This window comes from Anser anser (assembly GCF_964211835.1).
Source record: "Anser anser genome assembly, chromosome: 23".
NCBI classification, from domain to species: Eukaryota; Metazoa; Chordata; class Aves; order Anseriformes; family Anatidae; genus Anser; species Anser anser.
Window position 1 is genome coordinate 1,270,872 of NC_139744.1, and position 16,790 is coordinate 1,287,661.

The following is a 16,790-nucleotide window of genomic DNA, read 5'->3' on the forward strand; positions in this document are numbered from 1 at the left end:
GGGGGGGCCGGGCACGGCCTCTGCCTCCGCCCCGGCCGCTCCCACCGCGCTGCCGGAGGGATGCGGGGATGCGCCCCCCCCCCGCAAGGCAGGGCACCCCTAAGGGGGGGGGGGGGAGAGGAGGAGGACCCCCCCCCCCGAAAAAAAAAAAATATATAGATGGTTTAACCCCGCCAGCAAAAAAATAAATATATATATATATGGTTTAACCCCCCCCCCCAGCTAAAATAAATATATAGATATATGGTTTGGGGGGGGGAGCGCAGCGTGTAGCCTGCAGTGGCTTTGGGGGGGGGCGGGGAGGAGGAGGACCCCCTCATTAAAAAAATAAATGTCTACATATGGGTTAACCCCCCCCAGTAAAAAAAATAAATGTAGATATATGGTTTAACCCCCCCAGCAAAAATAAATGTATAGATATATGTTGGTTTTTTTTTTGGGGGGGGGGGGGCGCAGTGTGCAGCCTGCAGTGGATTTGCTCGCTGGGGGGAGCTTCCCTACAAAAATAAAATAAAATAAAATAAAATAAAATAAAATAAAATAAAATAAAATAAAATAAAATAAAATAAAATAAAATAAAATAAAATGGGGGGGCCCAGCCCCTTCCCCTGCTGTCAGCCCCCCAGAGGGAGGTGCTCCGGGCAGCCCACGGCCCCCCCTTGGGACGAGGCTTCCCCTAAACCCACCCGTGGTGGTCCCCGGGCAGGGCCCCCCGGGGGGGGGGTCCCCATATATCGATCTGTGCCCCCCCCCCCCCCCAGCCCCTCTGCTCCCCAGGGGCACCCGTGCTGGGCCACCCACCCGCTCACATGCGTGGTGCGGGGGGGGGGGCACCCAAGGGGGGGGGGGGGCACCCAAGGGGCACCGTCGCTGTTGGGAAGTTGGGAATCCCTCGGGACCCCCCAGCCCTGCACGGGGGGGGTCCTCCGGCCTCGCCCCCCCCCCCCCCGGGGCAGCTGGCGCCGCATTTTCCATGAGCAGGCCCCATCCATCACCGCCCCCCCCCCCCGGAATGGGGCCTACGGCGGCACCGGCTCCATCTTCCCCCCCGGGGGGGCTGTGGGGGGGGCTATGGGGGGCTGTGGGGTCTATAGAGGGCTGGGGGGGGGTGTGGGGGGGCTGGGGGGGCTATAGGGGGCTGTGGGGGGTGTGGAGGGCTGTGGGGGCTATGGGGGGTCTACAGGGGGCTGTGGGGGGACTTGGGGGGGTTGTGGGGGGTGTGGAGGGCTGTGGGGGCTATGAGGGGGTCTATAGGGGGCTGTGAGGGGGGTTGTGGGGGCAGTGGGGGGCTATGGGGGGGCTGTGAGGTTGCAGCTGTGGGGGCTGTGGGGATGAGGGGGGCTGTGGGGGATTGTGGGGGGCTGCGGGGTCTGGGGGGGTTTGTGGGGGGCTCCAGGGAGGCTGTGGGGTTGTGGGGGGCTCTGGGGGGGCCGTGGCCCCACAAAATGGCGGTGGGCGCAGCCCCGCAGGCCGGCCCCCGGCCCCTCTCCTGCCCCCGTTCCGGTGTCGCGGTTTGTTGTAGGAACACGGGCGGCGGTTTTTGCGGAGCAGCCGCCGTGTTTACGCGCGTTTTCTCTCGAAACCAACCCAAAAGCTGCCGCCACCGGCTCCTCTCCCCGCGCCATATGCCGCCTGCCGCACGGCGGCCAGGCTCGGGGGGGGGGGGCGTCGGTACCCGTCTGGGGGCTCGGCGAGGGGCGGGGGGGGGGGCTCCGGGGCTCCCCTAATCCCAGGAGCCCCCAGTCTTGGGACCCCCCGGCACGGGGACCCCCAATCCCGGGACCCCCCATCCCCAAAGACCCCCCCAGCCCCGGGACCCTCAACCAACCCCAGGACCCCCCATCCCCGGAGACTCCTCCGATCCCGAAGACCCCCCCCATCCCCGGGCATCCCCAGGGACCCCCCCCAGCACCGGGGACCCTCTAATCCCGGGACCCCCCAACCCCGGAGACCCCCCCATCCCCAGAGACCCCCCCCTTACCCGGGGACCCCCACCACCGGGGGGACCCCCCCCCATCCCCTGGACCCCCCAGCCCCGGAGACACCCCCCCGAGCCCCGGGGACCCCCCAACCAACCCCGGGACCCCCAGTCCCGGGACCCCCCCCCCACAGCAGGAGCAGCGCCCATCCCGCGGGCACAGCCAGCGGTCCCGGGACCCTCAGAACCCTCAGGGGCGGCGATCGCCGCCGAGAGGCCAGCGGGGGGCTCCCGCTCACGGGGCACCGGGGGGCGGCCGGTACCGGGGACCCCCCCCCCCAGGGCATAACGGGGGCTTAGGGCTCGCGGGACGCCGCAGCGAGCCAGGCCCGGTGCCCGGTGCCCGGTGCCCGGTGCCCGGTGCCCGGTGCCCGGTGCCCGGTGCCCGGTGCCCGGTGCCCGGTGCCCGGTGCCCGGTGCCCGGTGCCCGGTGCCCGGTGCCCGGTGCCCGGTGCCCGGTGCCCGGTGCCCGCCCCCCACGTGCTGCCCACGGCGCCTCATCGCGCATGCGCCGCGTCCCCCCCCCCCGGCCCTCCCCATCGCGCAGGCTCCGCTCGGGCCGTACCACCCGGCGTGGAGCAGGGGGGGTGCCGCGTTGCTTTTCTCCCCCTCCCCACGCCGCGAGCGGGCCTCGACGGCCTCTCACCGCTTCTCCCACCCGTGACCGATCCGCGGCGTCTCCTCGATCCCCCTCCTCGTGCCTCGGTGCCCCACGGAGCGGCGGGGGGGCGGCGGGGGGGGAGGCGGGGTGGTACGTTCCGGTCGCTGTGGGCGCGGCGCGTGGCCCCGCCCCTCCCTCTCGGCCCGGCCGCCGCCATGAGGTGAGCGCCGCGCGGCGCCGGGGGGACCCCGCCGGGATGGGACGAGGGGGGCTCGGGGGGGGGCCGGCACCGCCCGCGGGGCTTCGCCGGGCCCGTGTGAAGGGAGCGGGGGGGGTCTGGGGGGTGCGGAGTGCGGCTGGGCCCCGCGGGGGCGGCTGCGGCCTGCTCGGGGCTCGGGGGTGGGGGGGCAAAATGGCGGCCGGGGCCTGGGGAGGGGGCGAAATGGCGGCGGTGGGGGGGGTGGGAACGGGGCTGGGGGGTCCTGAGGGGTCCTGAGGAGTCCTGAGGAGGGTAAGGGGGGGGCTTAGGGGGACCTGACGGGGGCTCGGGGGGGGCTGAGGGAGGTCCGGTGGGCTGAGAGGGGACTGGGGGCCGAGGGGGGCTCGGGGGTCCCTCAGGGGCTGAGGGGGGCTCGGGGGGTCCCTCCGGCCGCTGAGCTGGCCCCCTGCCCGCCCGCAGTATGCTCCGGCTGCAGAAGAGGCTGGCCTCCAGCGTCCTGCGCTGCGGCAAGAAGAAGGTCTGGCTGGATCCCAACGAGACCAATGAGATTGCCAACGCCAACTCACGTAAGGGGGCGTGGGGCACCTCGCTGGGGGGAAAGGGAGGCGGTGGGTGGGCTAGGTGGGGTTCCTTGTGGAAAAAGGAGATGTCAGTTGTGCTAAAAAGGGGTTTTTGACCTGCTCAGTAGCAGCGGTGTTGGCCCAGGTAAAATTCTGACACCCGGGCAGCTGCTGTGTGCTGTAAAGTGGGATTCAGCCACCAGCAGGATTTGCAGAGCTCCCCCATCACGTTCACAGGAACGTGGTGCCCAGCGGGTGGGTTCTTGTGGTGCATTCGGTATGTGGCGTTCTCTGAGATGACAGACAGGAGAAATGGAATGGGGAAGGAGCATCTGCAAAGCCCTTCGTATTGCTGGAGTCGTGTCTGGTTTGTCTATGTCCACGCTGGATTGCAGTCTGTCTAAGGTGGTTTCTCTTAGCCCATAAGATGCTGAACATGTTTATTTCTCTAGGTCAGCAAATCAGGAAGCTGATTAAGGATGGGCTCATCATCCGCAAGCCTGTGACCGTGCACTCCCGTGCTCGATGCAGGAAGAACACCTTGGCCCGCCGCAAGGGCAGGCACATGGGCATCGGTGAGTGCTGGCTTCCCTCGGAGGACTGAAGGAAGCGTTCGTTTTCTGTGGTGCTTGGCGCTTGTGGTGGGCAAAGATCTGTAAAGATCTTGCAGCAAAGTTTGTGCGTTAGTAGTTTACTTCTTAAAGAGAAGGATTAGACACAAGCAGAAGTGTTGTGTCCGACTGGCAGAAGCCTGGTCGCGTTCTTACCTCGTTTCCTCCCCCTAGGTAAGAGGAAGGGTACGGCCAACGCTCGTATGCCCGAGAAGGTGACCTGGATGAGGAGAATGCGGATCCTGAGGCGCCTGCTCCGCAGATACAGGGAGTCCAAGAAGATCGACCGCCACATGTAAGCCTGCCGCACCGGCACCCAGCTTTGGGTCGTGGGGAGCGCATCCGCGTGCTGACCTGTGTCTCCCTTGCTGTACACAGCTTTGCGGCCAGCTCCTTGGCGTGGAGCTTGCTGATGAAAAGAAATCCTCTCTAGAAAGCGCGCGCCGGGAAGGGCGCGAGGCGCCTGGAAGCCGCTGTGGTTTGATCCCTGGGCAGCCTCTCACGGTTCGTTCCGTTCCCGTAGGTATCACAGCCTGTACCTGAAGGTCAAGGGCAACGTGTTCAAGAACAAGCGGATCCTGATGGAGCACATCCACAAGCTCAAGGCAGATAAGGCTCGCAAGAAGCTCTTGGCGTAAGTGCTGCCTCGCCGTTAAGCTTCTGTCTTCCAAGTTGCGAAAACAACTTTTGTTGTTTCTTAAATAAGTGCGGGGAGGTAATTCCGGGGGGCTCCCACCTCTGGTGGCTCTGTCTGGAGCCCTGGGGAGGAATCAGAACCGAGTAGGGCTGGCTAGAAGCAGAGCGGTGCGTCGTCCTGGCAGGGCTGTGCGCGTTCCTCTGCCTGGGCAGCAGGTGGACGTCGCTCATGCTGCTGCGAGCTGGGAGATCTGCCGGCCCCGCCACTTCGATCAGCGAGGGGCTGACGGGGGAAGCACGAGCCAGTGTTTTTCCAAAAAGCCTGATGCCTGCTTGGTTTAAAAAACAAAGCAGGAGAGAGGAGGCAGGGCCAGCAGTGAAGGCTTTCTCTGGGCTGTTGGGGATTTTCCGCGCACGTTCGTGAGCTCTTTATTTCTCGCAGTGACCAGGCTGAGGCTCGCAGGTCCAAGACCAAGGAGGCTCGGAAGCGCCGCGAGGAGCGCCTGCAAGCCAAGAAGGAGGAGATCATCAAAACCCTCTCCAAAGAGGAGGAGACCAAGAAGTGAACGCTGTCTGTCTTGTGTACATAGTGCTTTCCAGCCACAAGGGTTAAATAAAACACCGCTTCCAGAGCTGCTGCACCCGGTGTGGCTCCGTGGGGGGGGCTTCCAGAGCTGCCATGGCACTGGGGGTGAACTGGGGGTGAACTGGGGGCAGAGTGCTGGTCCCCAGTTGCGTGCTGGGCCTGCCCTGCGTGTTGAGAACCGACCGAGTCGGGCAGTTCCTCACAGAAGGGTGGGCCCCAACCCCCGGTGCTGCCGGCTGGGTGCTGCGGGGAGAACAGGGTCTGGGGGCACCCGGGGCCCTTCCCCACATCTCCAGAGGGGGCCAAGCCCAGCTGGAGCCCCCAGCGCCCGGGGTGGGAGTGCTCGGGGACAGGCGAGTCCCTGAGGGTGTCCCAGACCCTCTGAAAGGGGCCCTGCTGGACCTGGGCCCCCCCCAGCGCGTTGCTGCACCCCAGAGCCGTGGGGGTGGCTGTGGGTGGGTGCAGAGCGGCTCAGGGTGGGGGCTCGGAGCCCTCGGCCTCTGTTTAATGGCCCCAAAGCACGGCCGGACAGCTGGGCCCGGGGGTGCGAGCGGGGGAAGGCCTCAGGTGCGGGTGGTCCTGGGGAGGCAGCAAGAAGCCCCTGCGGGTCCCCAGCACCCTCCAAGAACCCCCCCCCCGAGATGCCCAGGGGGGCAGGGCGCAGCCCCAGGGGGGGGTTTCCAGCCTCAGAGACTTGAACGTGTGCCCCTGGGGCCCAGCGCAGGGGGCTGGGGGCCGGAACAAGCCCCAGGACCCACCCGATGGGCGCAGCCCCTGCACTCACCGTGCTCCCCCCCCCCAGACCCCCCAGGACCCCCCCCCAACACCCCCCTCAAGCAGCTCCTTACCAAAACCGCATCCACGGGAGCTGCCGTGGCCATGGGACTGGGACTGGGACTGGGACTGGGACCGGGACCAGGACCCCCCCCCCCAGAGCCCTGCACCAGCTTTGGGGCAGGTTTGGAGCTTTTCTAGGCTGCGCCCCCCCCCCCCCCCCCCCCCCAGGAAGCTGAGCCCCTCCCCGCTCATCACACAGGTGGGGGGCACCTGGGCCGGGCAGCACCCAGGGGCTCGCAGCACCCAGGGGCTCGCAGCACCCGGTGCTCGGCGTGGGCCCATCCCTGGGGGGGTGACACTGTTGGGTGCTGCCGGCACCGAGCCCAGGACCCCAGGGGGGGCACAAGGGGGGGGTGCACCCACGGCCCCCCCGGCCCTACGTGGGAGAACACCCCCATGGCAGCCGCACTGCGACAGCAACGTTTAATTCAGGCTCCGCGCCGCGAGCACCCCGCGAGGTGGGCACGGGGACGCGCTGCCCCAGCACCCGCGGAAGGGGGGCAGCTGGGGGGGGGGGGCAGCTGAGTGTGCAGAGCCCCCCCCGTGCACCAGCGGCGCTGCACATGCGTGTGTGAGCGCACAGGGACAGGCGTGAGGGGCTCGGGAGTGCGCACGGTGCAAGGGGCGGTGGTGTCGGTGGTGTCTGCGTGTGCGTGGCTCTGGTGCGTGCATGGGGGTTGCACGCCCGGGGGTTGCACACCCGTGCTGGTGCTGCGCACGCTGGCGTTGCACACGCGTGTGCGATGCGGAGCAGCGGGGGTGAGGAGCAGCCACGCAGCGGCCGTGTCCCTGGGCACTGCCACCCCCACGGCCGGTCCCCAGGGGATGGGGACGCTGGGGACCGGCCCTGGGGGAGTCTGGAACCACTCGGCTGGGGCTCCCTGAGCCGCCCTGGTCCGGGGCTGGGGACATCGCCGCTGGGGTTGGGGGGGGTGGGGGGCTCGGGGGGGTGCTGGCAGAGATTCGGACCCTAAATCTCGGTCAGCGCCTCGGCGGGGACGAGCCCCCGCTTCCTCCCGCTGGTGACGCGGACGAGGCCCCGGCTGCCGCCCACGCCGACGCAGATCTGGGATGGACGGACAGACGGATGCGTGGCCGGACAGACGGACACCATGGGAGGGGGGTGTCACTGCCCACCCAGTGCTTTGGGGGGGGGGGGGGGCACTGGCCGGGCCCTACCTGGTTCTCCCTCAGGCTGAGGTGCCCCCGCTCGCGGCTGCCCGGCACCGCGCGGCAGCTCCGCCAGACGCTCTCGCCGGGCCGGACGCGCTGCACGAAGTTGGCCGGGAAGAAGCCCAGGCGGTCGCCGACCTTCCCCTGCGGCACCGCGCGGCTCAGCCCCGGCATCAAGGGAGGGGGCTCCGAGACCCCCACCCCCACCCCAGCCCCCTGCCCCTGACCTTCCACCACTCCTCGTTGGAGTCGTCCACCAGCGTGATCCTGTCCCCGGGCCTGCGGGCAGGAGGGGGGGGGGGGCAGTGCGGGGGGGGCCGTTCCCGCTGCCCCCATGGTGGGAGGGCAGTGGGGGGCCGTGGGTCAGCCCCCCGCCCCCCCAAATCCCCACTCACTGCAGCGCCAGGTCGTGGTGCTCCTGCGGCACGAACTTGTAGAGGGCCACGTAGGAGAACATGGGCGCCCCGTCCCGCCGCGTCGGCCCCCGGGCAGCCTGCGGGCACAGCCGGCCCTGCCCCACGGCCCTGCCCCACGGCCCCATCCCTCTGCCCCCCGGCCCCATCCCTCTGCCCCACGGCCCCGTTCCTCTGCCCCACAACCTCCTTCCCATGCCCCATCCCGCTGGCCGCGGCCCCCTCCCGCTGCCCCACACCTCTGCCCCACAGCCCTGTCCCAGCACCCACGGCCCTGGTGCACCACCCAAGCCCCCCCTTTATCCCCCCCCTCACTTCCCATCCTCCAGCCCCATCCCACCCCCCCCCCCCAGGCCCCCACCTGCTGCCCGGGGCTCTTCTGCTCCGCGCCGCCCCTGTCTGCCGGGGTGACAGCCGCTGGGACAGACGGACAGGACGGGGGACAGGGGGACAGGGTCAGCCCCGGCCCCAAGCCAGCCCTGGCCCCCCCCCCTCCAGCCCCCCCCTTACCACCATTGCTCGGGCTCTCTGCGGTGCTCGCTTCCTCCCCGGCCGCCTCCTTCTCACCCTAGTGCAGACGGAGGGCTCGGGGAGGGGGCCGCACACCCCACTGGTGCACCCCCCAGCCCCCCCCCAAGCCGTGCAGCCCCTCCTGGGGGTCCGGGGGGGGTACCTGGCTGCCGGGGGGCAGCTCCGTGGGGCTGGCGCCGTGTGCCAGGGAGGTGCCGAACCTCAGCGCCTCGTACACCGGGTCCACCTGCGTGCTGGGGGCTGCGGGGGGGGGGGGGGGGCGGCGGCATCAGGGCCCCCCCAAAGCCCAGGGCTCGCCCCACGCTGGAGACAGGGGGGCTCCGTGGTGCAGGTGGGGGCTTGGGGGGGGCTCACCTGGGGGGCACGAGCCGGGTATGGGGGCCGTCTGCTCCTGCAGCAGCAGGGGGGAGCTGAAATTGCGTCGGAAAGAGGTGGCCTGGGGGGGGGAAATTGGTGTTGGGGGGGGAAGAAGGTTATGGGGGGGGGCAGAGCTGGGGGCTGGGGGCTGGCCAGGACCCCAGGGCAGGGCGTGCACAGGCGCCTGCAGCACAGAGCCTCGTGCAAACGAGTCCGCGGGCACGTCCCGGCGCACGTCGCGGCCCGGCGCATGCACGCGGCCTGGTGCGGGTGGGGGTCCCGGCGCGCGCACACGTCCCAGCGCGTGCACGAGTCCTGGCGCGTGCAGGAACCCCGGCGTGTGCACAAGTCCTGGTGAACGCACACGTGCAGGCACGCCTGGCACGCCTCCCCGCCTGCGCACACGCATCCCAGCACAGGAACACACGTCCCATTACACACACGTCCCAGCACACACACGTCCCATTACACACACACACACACACGTGTCCCATCTCACACCCCCCCCCCCCTTTCACACGCACCCCCGTGCACCCCCCCCCCACCTACCGCCCTGCCCGGGCACCGCTGCTGGGAGATCTCCTGGCAGCACCAGAGGTGCACGCCGGCCTTGCAGCTCCTGCAGCGCAGCCCCTGCCGCGAGTTGCCTGCAGCAGCAGCGGGGGGGGGGGGTCAGGGCCGGGGCCGGGCTCGGGACCCCCCCCCCCCAGACCCCCCCCCAGACCCCCACCTGCGATCAGCTGCCGGCACAGGCGGCAGGGGCAGTGCTTCTTGAAGACGTGCTCCTGGAAGCCGTGGGTCCGCAGGGGCTGCAGCGGGGCCGGGGGGCGCCGGGGGGGGCCGGGAGAGGACGGGGGGGGGCCGGGGGGAGACGGGGGGGGCCGCTGGAAGAGGCTCTCCACGCTCCTGCTGCGCAGCAGGGTCCGGAGGGACAGCGAGCGCCTCAAGCGCTGCATCTGGGGGGGGGGGGGGGCACATGGGGGGGGGGCACATGGGGGGGGCACATTAGTTCCCTGTGCACGCTGCCCCCCCCCCGGTACAACCCCTCCCGTGCAGCCTCCCCCTTTTTCTCTCCCCCCTTATGCCCCCCACCCCGTGCAGCCCCCCCTTGCGCCCCCCCTTGCAGCCCCCTCTTCTTGCTCCCCCCTCTTACGCCCCCCCCTTGCAGCCCCCCCTTGTGCTCCCCCCCCCGTGCAGCCCCCCCTTTTTTGTCCCCCCCCCCCCCCCCCCGTGCCCCCCCCGGCCGTACCTTGCTGCCCTGCCCGGCCCCGGGGCCGGCGGGGGGGGGCGCGGGGGGTCCCGGTGCCTCGCGCTCCCCCGGCGGCTCCGTCATACGCCCGCCCCCCCCCCCGCGCCTGTCGCGACAGCGCCGCGAGCCGGTCGCGATAGCCCCGAGCTCGTGCTGCCGCCGGGCCCCCCCCGCGGGGGGGGGGTGCGCTGGGGGGGGAGGAGATATGCAAATCCGCGCTCGCTCATTGGCTGCTGTCCCCACAAGGGGCGGGGCTAGGACACACCCCCGGCGATGCACGCGGGGGGGGGGCACTGGGGGGACCCCCCCCCACTGACAGCCGGGGGGGGGGGCAGCACCCATGGGACCCCCCCCCCAATCCACACCCAGCTCCCCCATTAAGGCCCCACTGCCCCCACTGACACCCAGGGGGTGCTCAGTGCCCCCCCCCCCCTCCATTTCTCCCCCCCCCGCCCCAAACTGCACCAAATCCGGGCCGAATTGGGATGCGCCGGGGGCCGCGGGCTGGCGGCGGTGGCGTTGGCTGCGAGCCCTGGATGCGGGGAATTGGGTTGGTGCGGGGGGGGGATGACAATGGGGGGGTGATACAATGGGGGGGTGTCCTTGGGGACAGGGCAGGGCTGGGGGGGGTCCTTCGGAACCCCCAGGAACACCCCCCCCAGCACTAAAATCCCCCCGCAGCAAAATCGTAACGCCAACAACCACGGGGCTCTGCCCCCCGCCCCCATTTACTGTAAATTCTCCCCAAACTGGGGGTAAATTTGGGGCAAATTCTCCCCAAACTGGGCCCAACTGGGAGAACCCCCCCTCGCTGCCACCCCCCCCTTCCAGCACCCCCATAAGGACCGGGGCAGGGGGCGCGGGGATGGGGCGGCGCGGGGATGGGGCGGCGCGGGGATGGGGCAGCGCGGGGATGGGGCGGCGCGGGGATGGGGCGGCTCGCTGCTCCCTGCCGAGCACCAGATAATGGTCGATGCCCCCCCCCCATGCTCAATGCCCCCCATAAATGAGCCCCCCCCCGGCATCCCTCATCCCTTGAGAGCAGCCCCAGGGGGATCGGGACCTTCCTCAACAGCCCCCAGCCCCATGGGGGGTGCAGCCCCCAGCCCCCAGCCCCAGCCCCAGCCCCATTTATTCCGCTTTTTCCCCGCTCTTTTCTCCCACAGAGGCGTTCCCCGAGTAAGGCGAGGCTTGGAAAATGGTGTTTATTGGTACTTATAAATACAAACATCAGGAAGAGTCCATGTAGACAGACAACCACCTAAAGGATGCTGCCCAGGCGCTCGAGCTACCTTACGCCGTTACCCTGTCCGAGAAACAAAACGAAAACAGGAGAGGCTTTTTTGGGTTCGGGACTCGGGAGTTTTTCCCCCAAAACTCTGCTCTGGTACCAGGCAGCTGCAGCCCGCTTTCGGCTCCCCCCGGCTCAGCACCACCTGCACCCCGCGCTCTGCCCCCCCCCTCCCCCCAAAAAAAAGGACCAGAGCAGGGAGCTCTGCGGGTGGGAGCGCAGAAGATGCTCGCTGAGGAGGGAGAGGCCGTGGGGCTGGAGGGGATTTGAATAAATAGCAGGGACTGAAAGCAACCTGCGGGGAAGGAGCTGGCAGCAGCCTCTGAGAGGCGGCACGCTGCCTCTCCTCCAGCAGACTTCATTAAACACACGCCGGGGGGGGGGGAAGGCCGATTATATGGGGCTGGTGGCGGTCAGCGACCCTTTGGAGCGTCCTCAAGGCAAGCAAGAGTGAAAGGCGCCCTGGGGACCCCCGAAGAGCCGCTCGCGCTGCAGCCGGCTCCTGCCCACGGCAGGCCTCCGGCAGAACGGGGCAGCCCCCCCTCCTCGGCTGCAGAGGGCTGACGACCACCCCCTCCTCCGAAGCACCGGGGGCAATCCCGCCTGAAACGGCCCCAAAAGCGGCTGCCGTGGGCACCCCCTGGCAGCCGGCAAGAGCCGGCCCGTGGCAAAAATCTCGTTGCATTCGCTTCACCCTTCTCCACTTACCTGCGGAAGGTGCCGAAGCGAGGAAAGCCCCCGGCACCTCGGTGCAGCACCAAGCGACCAAAACCCGGGGCACGAAGCGAACAACCCAGGGCACGAAGCGAATAACCCAGGGCACGGCCCCGCGCCCCCCGCTGCGTTACGGGGTCCTTGCCTCTTGGCCAGCGCAACGAGCAGCAGCCCCTACGTCCCTGCTTTGCTGTTCCTCCGGGGGTAGGATGGAGGGTCGGGGGGGGAAGGACAGGCAGAGCGGGGGACTTACGGTCACCGGAACAGACTCTAACTCGCCCCCCTACATCGAGGGGGATACTCTCATCACTGGGGTAAAACCTGAAATGCAAAACAAATTCAGACACCCGATCTCTGGGAAAAACAGGCCGAGGAGCCCACGAGCGCAGCCTGTGGCGCGGCTCGCTTTCGGTGTAAGAACCTTCCCAATGGGTCGTTACAGGCTCAGGCTCCTAGTGGTGGGAAAAGAATAGTTTAAATTGTTGCCGTAACTTTCGTTTGGTAAATCTCAGAGTTACTGAATTACAAATCGGTAGGGATAAAAAAAAAAAAGAGCAGGATGTGGGAAGGGTAAAAAAAAAACAAATAATAAAAAAAAAACAACTGATCCTGACGTTACAGACTTCAAGCTATATCACAACAACCTAGGAAGCCGCCGAGCACAAAGGGGATGAACCTTCAGCGTGAGCATGCTCAGGGCGCTCGGCCGGGAACGGGAAGCAGGGGAGCGCGAGGAAGCCGTGCCTCAGCAGCTGCTGGTTCGTCCCCTCACCGAAAAACGGACACGGAACTCGTTGGGGTTTTCTTTTCCTTTTTTTTTTTTGTTTCCTCCCCCTCCTGGACAGCGGATGCAGGGTTAAAGCACGCTCCTTCCTCTCCCTCTCCCCGTTTCAAAGGGCTGCAGTTACCACTCCAACCTCCACAGCAGCAGCAGTCCTTGGGGGTTCGCAAAAGCCTCCCCTCCTCTCCGCAGCGCTTTTGTGTGAGCATGCCCAGCGGGAATGGTTCCGAGTTCTCCCAGTCCACCTACAGAAAAAGCCGACGGCTCCAGCTCCGGGGCGCGGAGTTCAGCGGTTTGCTGGAGCAGGTGGGGGTGTGGATGTATGCGTATGGGTGGCTACGGGGGCCCGGCGCCACGGCCCCGGTCACTGGCCCTTGCGAATGACACTGGTATCGCTTTCCTCGAGGGTACTGGTGTCCACCGTGACTCTACGGGTGTCATTAAATACTCAGTCCGCGAGGCCGGCCGCCGCCGCCGTCATAGGATGATGCAGCATCTGCAGAAGCGCTGTCTGCTGCCCCCGACCGACGGAGGGGGTGTCACGGGCGCGAAGTAGGCATGGACTTTGATGTTGGGGAGGTGGGTCTGCAACGACAAACACAGCGCGGGGAGTAACAACGGCAGGGGCAGGGCAGCGGCCACGCAAAGGGGTCGGGACCGGCCTGGTTCGCGTGGGCTAGGACTACAAACACACAATGCCTGTAAAAAGCAGGGTCGGACTCCTTCATTTCAGCGGGGTGATTTCCACGAGCTGCAGATTAGCAAATTGCGTTAGCTGAACACAGTTGCAGCGAGTAAGGACTGACGACACCCTTTCCTCCTCTTGGAGGAGCGGAACATCTCTGTACCGTCCCACGTGCTCTCTGCAAACAAGCCAGCACTCCTATCCCTCTTTTACGGATGGGGAAACTGAGGCACAGGGCTCGGGGTGCCTCAGTTGGCCCCGCAGCTACTGACAGCCGCTCCGGCTCCTCGCCCACCCAAACGGCCACGTAGCAATTACAAAAAAAGAAATAAAATAAAATAAAAACAAAACAATAAAGAGACACAGCAATTCCATTTCTCCCCGACCAGCCAGCATCCAGCCCCACACAAGCTTCTGAGCACCGGAGCGCTGTTAATTCTATTACTTTGGTAGATGATTGATCTCAACGCTTTCCAGAACGAGCACCAGACCACGAGGAACCTACGGCCTCAGCCCTCCCCTCTCCCCACCAGATAAAGCACCCAAGTCACAACCCCAGCAGTGCTCCTCTTAATTATCGTTATTATTTTTACCCTGAGTCTCTTGATCCCCGCCCGCGTGATCTGCTGGCAGTCGTACAGTTCTATCCTCTCCAGGCTGTGGCAGCTTTTCAGGTGCTCCAGGGAGGCGTCCGTGATCAGCGGGCAGTTGTCCAGCTCGATCACCTCCAGGCGGTCGTGCGCGCAGGCGCCGTTTCCCAGGTGGCGGATCCCATCGTCCGTGATCAGCTCGCAGTGGGACAGGCTCTGCACCCGAACGGAGATGGTTAGCGGCCTCTGCCACCAGCAGCAAACGCCCTGCCGGGGGTGTTTTGGGACAAGAGACAACCTGGCCCAGGTTTTGTAGGTGCAACACCCGTGGGTCTGCCCCACGGGTGCTCCGGGCAGATCCGCGCTCTCCGTGCGCTGGAGCCACCCCTGGGGGTCCCGGGGGGGGAAAGGCGAGGGGAAAGGTGGCCTGGGAAGGATGAGGCCCAGGGCCAGGAGACAGGACAGCAGATGCTCACTGCAAGGGAACGGAACAAACACCTCTGCTGCTGAAGAAGCCTCCTTCATAAAATCTGTGGCCTCACACATCACAGGCAGGACCCTGGTGCTGGGTGTAAGAAGCAGCAGGAATGCAGCATCGCCACCTGCTTGGTGCTTTTGGGGGGCTGCACGTTACAGGTTCTGCAGGAGGAAGAGGGCTTGGTCTAGGAGAGGGCACCAGCCTGCTGCTTATCACAGGGGCACAGGCTGCTGTGGGTCTCAGGTGCCCAGCTCCATGCTACGGGTGAGAAGGACTGCAGGCTCCTCTCCCACACATTTACTGACAGCCTGCCTCGGGGACAGATTCTGCTAAGCGTGTTGAGGAAAACCAGAGGCTGCTATCAGAATTCAGTGTCCTCTAACTCATTTTCAGGCAGCCGTGGGTGCCTGGCACACGATTCACGCTAGCAGTAGGGGAGGGACAATAGGTTCTCCGGGGTCAAGTTTCTAGCCGAATTCTTCTAAGACTTCGCAACACATCTATGAAGTCAGAGAGACAAATCCCCACAGGCAGTGCTCGAAATCCCTTTGTTTGTAGGAAGAAAATGCTGAAAGTCTCACTTGTAACACTCACCAGAACCTGAAGCCGCGGACAGTGTATGGAGAGCTGGATTAGTGTACTGTCTGTTATCTGGAAAAGAGAAAAGCCTTTTCATGTCGGACGCTTGCCACAAGGACTTTTTACCGCCCTACCAAAGACCAACCGCAAACTTCTGCCTAATCCATGGCCGTGTTCACCACAGGCACCGTCCTGAGCTCCTCAGGACTCATCTCCTGCGTGACCAAGCTTCAGATTCCTCTGCTCCCTCACAGAAACCAACTCACGTCCTTAAAGGACTGCTGGGGCACGGCTATTGCTGTTGTTCTGAGCCTCCTGAAGCAGCTCTTGTGAAGCAGGCGAGCAGAAACATGACGACTCCTAAATGTTTGTCTCTGAAGTACAAGAGGTGTCCAAAGCCCTTCCAACAGCTCCGTGGACTGAATTGTTCTTCGTTATTTCTTCAGGAAGAAAGTGACTCAGCACAACGGGTTTCTCGTCTAAAGGCTTTCAGAGGGAACTCGCCGGGCTGCCTTTGTTCAACGCAGCCCAAGGACACAGCCCGATTTTTCTTCTTCCTTTTTGGGTTAACTTTAAATCGCTTCCTGTCTGGACTACTGTCATTTCCTCCTACGACCTCCTGAATTTCCGCCCCGTAAACACCAGGAAGCACAAAATGCTGGGGTCGCCGTGTTCTCGTCGCAGGGAGCAAAACCCAGTTACCTCGATCAGCTTCAAATCTGTCCTTCAGGCTGGAAGTTTGTCCTGGGATCCTCAGTAACTTCAACTATTTTTCCCTGTCAAGGTTCTCCTGAAACAGTAACCAGCTTACGGCACATCCCTGGGGATGTCCAGAGCCAACAACAAGAGGCTCCTTACACTGCATCCCACTGCCTTTGAGGAAGGCCAAGACTAGAACGGGCACCCTGGTTTTATTTCAAGTTGTTTCCATGTCCCGTGTACAAAATTCACTGCTGTTCCAACAATGTCTTTTTCTTCTCCAAGAAAAAAACAAAACCAACTTAACTTCCTTTATTCCTAGCAATATTATATGGCACAAACCTTCCCTTATGTGCAAAGATTTTATTCTGGGACTTTATCTTGTGTCAAAGGTCATAGCTCACACAATACATGACCTCCTAGACGCATCTACTACTATTAAAGATCTATTTTATTACACTTACAGTAGCGTTTATTACTATGAAATACAAACAAAGGATTAAACTACAAAGGCAACGTTTTCTTGTCCAAAGGTATCTGATCTTTTTCCTCAGGATCCTAAATCAAGCTCCCATTTGGAGACAACTTGCTGCTTTTTCACCATCTTTCTACGCTGCTGTGATTGTGCTAAAACAAAAAAACAAAACAAAACAAACAAACAAAAAAACAAGTAACTGCCAGAGGTGGCACCTCCTACCTGGACGCACTCTTCCAGGTCCATTTTTTCAAGCTCGTGGCAGTTCTAGGAACAAGCAGAAGACCAAACACAAAACTAGGTGCAAAGTTCAGACAGCAAACACAAAGACATCTACAAGACAGACAGCCCTTTTTAAGAACAAAGGTTTTTCTCCATGAAACAAAGGGATGGAAAAGAAAGTTCACTGCATCTTTATGCACACCACCAAAGAGTAAAGGGAATCTAGCAATTTCACTCATTTAAACGCACTGAGATTTTTTTTAATTCATAGAAAGTAAAGGGGGTTTAAACGTAGGGTCAGTTGTACAGAGCACCGATTAATCTAGAACAAACATTCAGATTTGTAACTCCCAAGTATTTAACATTTCACTTAGTTCAGATGCAAATCCTCTAAGGGGTGTGGGTCAGGACAATGCTTAAGATATCAGAAATTATGTACAACCTAGCTTCCATCCAAACTTCAAGAGGAAAAGCATTAAAAACGCTACACTCAAGAGAGAAGGCTACTGTTTGTTCATATCCAT

At 64.1% G+C, this 16,790-nt stretch overlaps 3 protein-coding genes across 8 annotated transcripts in view; 1 reads left to right on the forward strand and 2 right to left on the reverse strand.

The window, feature by feature from the left end:
* Window positions 1–2,750: 2,750 nt before the first annotated feature.
* RPL19 (ribosomal protein L19) lies at window positions 2,751–5,238 on the forward strand. Its single transcript, XM_083809345.1, has 6 exons — window positions 2,751–2,799; window positions 3,259–3,365; window positions 3,812–3,934; window positions 4,145–4,265; window positions 4,494–4,604; window positions 5,049–5,238. Exons 1-6 carry the CDS (start codon window positions 2,795–2,797, stop codon window positions 5,170–5,172), a joined length of 591 nt encoding a protein of 196 aa, XP_083665471.1. The 5' UTR covers window positions 2,751–2,794; the 3' UTR covers window positions 5,173–5,238.
* Window positions 5,239–6,200: 962 nt separating this feature from the next.
* Window positions 6,201–9,915, reverse strand: STAC2 (SH3 and cysteine rich domain 2). 2 transcript variants are annotated; one of them, XM_083809482.1, is made up of 11 exons: window positions 9,753–9,915; window positions 9,234–9,459; window positions 9,053–9,150; window positions 8,501–8,582; window positions 8,289–8,386; window positions 8,126–8,183; window positions 7,977–8,032; window positions 7,598–7,632; window positions 7,430–7,481; window positions 7,209–7,346; window positions 6,201–7,095 (listed from the first exon to the last, which is right to left on the reverse strand). In XM_083809482.1, exons 1-11 carry the CDS (start codon window positions 9,834–9,836, stop codon window positions 7,000–7,002), a joined length of 1,023 nt encoding a protein of 340 aa, XP_083665608.1. In that variant the 5' UTR covers window positions 9,837–9,915; the 3' UTR covers window positions 6,201–6,999. The 2 variants fall into 2 exon arrangements, with proteins under 2 accessions (XP_083665608.1, XP_083665607.1); XM_083809481.1 differs by having other exon boundaries at window positions 7,598–7,695.
* A 1,028-nt stretch (window positions 9,916–10,943) lies between these two features.
* FBXL20 (F-box and leucine rich repeat protein 20) overlaps window positions 10,944–16,790 on the reverse strand; it is a 37,039-nt gene continuing 31,192 nt past the window's right edge. For all 5 annotated transcript variants that reach the window (XM_083809112.1, XM_083809111.1, XM_083809115.1 and 2 more), the window contains 4 exons: window positions 16,267–16,311; window positions 14,886–14,942; window positions 13,817–14,029; window positions 10,944–13,123 (listed from right to left, as the gene is read on the reverse strand). In XM_083809112.1, coding sequence (XP_083665238.1) covers window positions 13,016–13,123; window positions 13,817–14,029; window positions 14,886–14,942; window positions 16,267–16,311 — 423 coding nt within the window. In that variant the 3' untranslated portion in view covers window positions 10,944–13,015. The remainder of the gene's footprint in view (window positions 13,124–13,816; window positions 14,030–14,885; window positions 14,943–16,266; window positions 16,312–16,790) is intronic.

What these genes read in the sequence shown, in the direction of transcription:
- RPL19 (XM_083809345.1), top strand. An exon ending in AAGAAGATCGACCGCCACAT is followed by an intron (nt 4,266 to 4,493) that starts GTAAGCCTGCCG and finishes CCGTTCCCGTAG; the next exon opens with GTATCACAGCCTGTACCTGA. An exon ending in GCTCGCAAGAAGCTCTTGGC is followed by an intron (nt 4,605 to 5,048) that starts GTAAGTGCTGCC and finishes TATTTCTCGCAG; the next exon opens with TGACCAGGCTGAGGCTCGCA.
- STAC2 (XM_083809481.1), bottom strand. Translation starts at nt 9,836, where the DNA reads ATGACGGAGCCGCCGGGGGAGCGCGAGGCACCGGGACCCCCCGCGCCC. An exon ending in GTGCCGGCAGCTGATCGCAG is followed by an intron (nt 9,151 to 9,233) that starts GTGGGGGTCTGG and finishes CTGCTGCTGCAG; the next exon opens with GCAACTCGCGGCAGGGGCTG. An exon ending in AGAGAGCCCGAGCAATGGTG is followed by an intron (nt 8,033 to 8,125) that starts GTAAGGGGGGGG and finishes CGTCTGTCCCAG; the next exon opens with CGGCTGTCACCCCGGCAGAC.